The 6,000-nt window shown below is 40.7% G+C and overlaps 1 protein-coding gene across 2 annotated transcripts in view; it reads left to right on the forward strand.

The window, feature by feature from the left end:
- The window catches only part of LOC308091814 (E3 ubiquitin-protein ligase TRIM21), a 31,434-nt gene extending 26,527 nt beyond the window's left edge, over positions 1-4,907 (forward strand). For both annotated transcript variants that reach the window (XM_080437541.1, XM_080437542.1), the window contains exon 12: positions 2,267-4,907. In XM_080437541.1, coding sequence (XP_080293667.1) covers positions 2,267-2,509 — 243 coding nt within the window. In that variant the 3' untranslated portion in view covers positions 2,510-4,907. The remainder of the gene's footprint in view (positions 1-2,266) is intronic.
- Positions 4,908-6,000: the final 1,093 nt, after the last annotated feature.

A 6,000-nucleotide genomic window follows, 5' to 3' on the forward strand; every position in this document is an offset into this window, starting at 1 on the left:
ACACATTCCCTGCCAGAGGTTTTTTTTTTTTTTACTTCCCCCACTGCCAGCATTGTTTGCAATGTTAAAAAATCATTTTTTAAGTAGTCACAAAATATTTTCTGTGATCACCGTCCTCACGGTGATCCCCTCATTACACACACACAGGAGTCTCGTAGAATCGTGGAAAAAAATTATCCGATTGCGGTAATCCGTTCCATAATTGCAGCCAGTTGAAAATAGCATGTTTTTCCCAAAATAACATGGTAAAAAAAAAAGTACACAGGAGCCGAGATACAGGATTTTAAAGTAATAAGTTAACCAAGGAGTGAATGGAGCTAGAAATCTTTGGATCGTGATATCTCTGGTTCTGTGTGGATAAATTGAAAAAAAAAAAAAAAGATCTTTTTTTTTCTTTCTTTTTTTTTGAACAACGGTTATACTCGTTGTTGGCAATAGCGGGTGTATTTTTCAACAACGGTTATACTCGTGTTTGGCAGGTAATGTGTTAAGACAGGTCCAGAGCTGAGCTCTGGCCCCGTAATGATCATGGCGCCTGAGCAGAGAGAGAGGCATGGTGGGTGACATGGAGTAAGTTTGTCAGTCGCCCCAATTGATTTCAGTCATTTTTATGAGATTTTATAAGACTAGAATGGGTGAAACTAGCAATATAATTATATTATAATTATTCTAATTAATTAGACTGACAATTCACTGACAATGTGCACGTGCATAGATTGACGGTCAACAAACAAAACAAAATGTTGTCAATGAGTAATCGGTAAGTTTGGGATCTGGAAGTGAGGAACCGGATACAACATTTTGGAACCGGAATCAGTTCCATCACATTTGGAACCATCAGAGAGTCACATGGTCAGAGCTGGTATTGTGGACTTCACGTCTGCTATTCAATTACAATACCGGTGGTTCAGACCTGTGAGGGTCCATTTGGAACCCCCTCAAGAAACCCAGAGGGTCCCTGGACCTCACTTTGAGAACCACTACAATAATATGTATGCAATAGAGCGATCGCTAAGCCCCAACCCACAATAGGTATTGTCCAATCCTAGCTTAGCAACCGTTGCGCTACCATTCTACCACAGGAGTCAGTAGTAATCTACCACGCTCAAACACCACAACTAAGAACATTAAGAACACAAATAGGATACCAGGTGAAACCTTGCTGCCTGTGGAATCTGCAATCCTTAGGGTTTAGATCCTTAAGGATTGTAATGGTTCTGGTTCCTTAACGATTCCCTTCCCTTCATAAGGGAATCGTTAAGGAACGATCAATCATAAGCGATCAATCATAAGCCCAGACCACCAAAGACGTCTTTTGACACCAGCTGTGTTTTTTTCAGTTTGTCCATTAGATGGCGCTCTTCGCTAACACATGAGTGACCATTTCATTGTCAGTGACACACAGAACCACAAGATCACGTGATCGCAAGATCATCTCCACCGTTCACTTCCTTGTTTATCTCGCCTCCCTGGTTTTACTCTGTATTTTTGACGAGACATGCTATATTCAACGGCCTATAACAAGCGAATGGGGGGTCGCGATAACATCATTTTTTATCGCGGAAGCACAGTGAAACCCTCCGTGTTTCGCAACGATCGGGGGATCGATCATACTCGAGATAAATATTTTGTGACTATTTGAAAAGGTAAGGAAAATAAAATCGCTGGCAGTCTGGGCTTTATTTATTTATTTATTTATTTACTCTGGCAGTGAATGAGTTAAAATCTTTGAACACAAATTCCATTATACATACGCCATAGTGGTTCTCAAAGTGAGGTCCAGGGACCCTCTGGGTTACTTTACTAAATGGACTCTTACAGGTCTGTAACTCTGAGAGTGTACACATGGGTTCCATTTGGTTCCATTTGTACACTCTCAGAGTTATGGTGGTCCTTGAAATGAAAAAGTTTGAGAACCACAGGTATTGTTATTGTATTCACCTGTTTCCTGGGCTGTGTGTTTTCCACTTCCTGTCGATTTCATTGGATATCATTGGTCATCTGACCAGTTTCATTGGATTTCATTGGATCAAATCGACAGGAAGTGGAAAACACACAGCCTAGGAAACAGGTGAATAGCAGACCTGAAGTCTACAAACCAGCTCTGACAGTGTTCCAGAAACGGTTCCAAATATCCTTAATGTTAGTATTCGTATCCCAGCCCTAGGTCACGGCAAGCTAACATAACTTTTCAGTCGTGAGTGAGATAAGTGTTTTTTTTTGCTGTTGTCCCTGTGTGACGAATGCACCTTGTTGATTGGCTCAGGTGGAGGCGTGTCATGACAAGATGGCCGCCAGTGTGGGCGTGGCCGCAGACGCGCTGCAGACGGTGGGCGTGTTCCTGGACTTTGACGAGGGAGTGCTGTCATTCTACAGTGTGACGCCAGGGGGCGCTCTGGTGCTGCTGCACTGCTTCAAACACAGCTTCACCGAGGCTCTGTATCCCGCTCTGAGTGTCAGCAAAACACACCTACACATCTGTGATTTGTTTAACGATGACAGCAATTAATTCATCCATCCATCAATCAATTAATTCATTCATTAATAATGTTACATATCAGCCCTGTCTGTGTTCATAACGCAGCTAATGTATCTGTGATCTTCTGCATCATGATGCCTGTTAAGATTTTACATGTTTTAAATGGCCATTTTAAATGTTTGATATTCGATCATTATGAGAAAGTGTCACTTTTTTTTTTGCATAAGTCTGCAGTCGTTCTCTCATCTTTCAGGCCGCAACCCCCCCAAAATAATCGCATTTGAACTGGGGACCCCCCAAAATAATCGTCTTTGAACTGGGGACCCCTCAAACTAATCGTATTTGAACTGGGGTACCCCCACCACTTTTTTATTTTCTTTCATTTTAGAGGTATTAAAAAGGTCTTAAAATTGTTCTTTAATTGCCACTTTAGAAATGTGCAGCTACCCTGTATGAGTGTATAACTTACACTGTCTGTGGGTTTGTTTACTGCTGAGTGAGAACCCCCCCCCCCTCCCCTAGTGCTTGTTTAGGCTCTATGCACAGCATGAAATATTGGAAAGGAATTGGGCCTCTTCCTTACTTCCTTCACAGGTTTTACCAATGATACTAATGAAGACTCTGTTCCACTCTGTGTAGCAGATAGCCTGGTAAACCCTCCCTCCGGAAATCTCTTTTCCATTTGATTCCAGGAGTGAGTCTGGCATGAAGGCTTGTATGGGCGTTTCTAGTGCATTACCAAATAACCGAGCCAATCAGCGTCCTCGCTCATTGTTTTGTGATTGACAGCGGGGGTAGGCCAATCAGGTGGAACCCGAGTTGTTCACACGTCATTAATCAATACACCTTTCATACAAGCTGCTCATTAACATCAAAGACAAACCAATTACTCCTGGTGATAATCACTGCAGCCTAAAGTGGCTTAATTGGACATCAAAGCTACATTACTCCCGCCCAGCTCCAGCCCACAGCCAAATTGCCCATATAGGTCTACAGGCCAGACTCACTCCTGAAATAAAATACGAATGAGATTTCTGGAGGGAGGGTTTACCAGGCTATGTAGCAGAGTGGTTCTCAAACCTTTTAATTTTAAGGACCCCCCCCCCCCCCATAACTTGAGAGTGAGAGTGTACAAATGAGAGTGAGAGTATACAAATGGACCCATTTGTACACTCATAGTTACACACCTCATAGTTGCCTTGACTCATGAGGAACCCCCTCAAGGAACCATGAGGGTCCCTGGACCACACTTTGAGACCCACTGGTGTAGCAGAGTGTTTCCAGTGAGCCAACATGCACAATATCAGCACCCTGACTATGTTTGACCAGAATGGAACCGAGCCTTAATTAGTATCATTGGTAACACCTGTGAAGGAAGTAAGAAGAGGCCCAATTGCTCTCCAAAATGGCTGCTGTGCATAGAGCTTGGTCTTCACGTTAATTTACACATAAACAGTTTCAATGTGGAGACAGGAGGTTTGTGCCTGACAGCAACGATATGATTGTAAACTCTGTGAAGCAAGACACACTTTGTGCTTCAACATTCCAACATAAACTAGAGGAGCTCCCATCCTGATCACACTTTCTTTTTTTTTTTCATGATCGGCCGATACAGATACTAATCTTTTGATTGAATGGACACTTTATTAACACGTTTGTTAACAGTTCAGGTAGTACAGTCTTATGCAAAAAGCCTCATAGGGCTTGTTTCCATTGTGGTCCATTGTACTAATTTCATCAGTAATGCATACTATACATTTTGTGCGTAAAGGTCATTACACACCAGCGAATATATGCAAAATTCGGACTCGTTCTGAATAATTAAGACGCTTTTTTCCGCTCCATGTAAGCTTGCATTGACTTTATAAGGTTTTTTTTTTAAACGTATTATTCGCATGAAAAAAAAACGCCCCGGTGTATAAGGGTCAAATTCTGATATTTCTGAAATGATTACGTGTCACACACACTTTTGACATAATGTCAAAAGTGTGTGTGTGTCAAAGCTGCCAAGCAATATTATATTATACTTATATTTGATTTACTTTTATACAACTTAAACAGTGTAGCTTATATAAAGATCGGTTTCACCTGATCGGGTAATTTGATTTAAATGGGTGGTGGATGGATCGGAGCAACTCTCACATAAACACAATGTCGTAAAACATGCTTTTTAAAAAGGCTCTAATACAACTTTTATAGTTTTATACCAATCAACCAACTGTGACTTTGTATAATGAGCCAGTAGGGGTCAGCGTAGAGCGGTGTTTGTGAAACAGTTTTATAAATGTTAATGAAATGAACCATGGCTTTTATCTCTTCTTTGTACTTGTTTTGTATTTTATGAATACATATTTTCTCAGGATTGACACTATGTTTCCATGCTCATTTAATATAATGACCTAAAACAAAATAAAAAGATGAATGGACAGCAGGTGTGGAATGTTATCATTTTAGAGACAAGGACAACAAGATTATTCTACTTGTGACATATTTTAGTTAAAGTTAATAAAATGTGTTAATAAAACCCCTGAAGGTCACTTGGCATTCATTGTTTTCAAGGCATAAAGGTCAAATAGCAGGACTCTGTATGGCTGGCTGTCTGTCTCTCTCTTCTCTCTTTCTGTCTCTCATGTTATCTTTAAATCAGTGGTCATAAAGTGGGGTCGGGAGACCCTCAGCGGTCACATGAGGGTCCCTGGTATATGTTGTCAAATGGTTATATGTTGTCAAATGGGGGTCTCTGTTATACAGTATGTTGTCAAAATTGGGTCTCTGGTATATGCTGTCAAATGGGGGTCTCTTGTTATATGTTGTTAAATGGGGGTCTCTGCTCACTGTGAGCTCAGGGTTCAGGTGAAGTCAGTCAGATTAAATGTAAGATGTGTCACAGTGGTACAGTAGATTGCATATATAAGTATTATTTTTTTTATAAAAAAAAAAAAAAGAGAACTCCGGTTAGGATTTAGAATGCCTTTTTAGAATCGGCCTCAGGTCTAATGGGTTAATCATTAAGCCAATTCCTCAGATCATATTGCTGCTATAGACTTCGGGCATAGGGAGGAGTCGAGGAGGAGCCTAGCTACCAGTGACGTATTTCGGCGGCCATTTTATATAGGGTCGTATCAACAGCTGGCCGTATCAACAACAGCATTGACAGCTACTCACAACGTCTCCTGAACACACAGTCTGTGTAAAGTCTACAACACATACACACACAATGCGTGACAGAGACATACCATACAGAGAGAAGCTGAACGCGGATGCAAAGGCACGCTACCTGGAAAAAATTTCATTACATCTGTGCCCCAGATCATGTAATGACAGTGTGCCCAGTCAGAGTCACAATCATTCATTTCATAGACTGGTTCACCTGAACCGAAAATAAAATATAGTCATCTTGAGTACTGATTATTTATATATTATTATTGATATTATTAGCGAAGTATTATTATTATTATTATTATTATACTGTTCATTCATTAATCATTGAGCTAGTAAGTGAACTGAACGGAACCTGTGTT

This window comes from Gymnoscopelus braueri (assembly GCF_963280865.1).
Source record: "Gymnoscopelus braueri genome assembly, chromosome: 9".
Lineage (NCBI taxonomy): Eukaryota > Metazoa > Chordata > Actinopteri > Myctophiformes > Myctophidae > Gymnoscopelus > Gymnoscopelus braueri.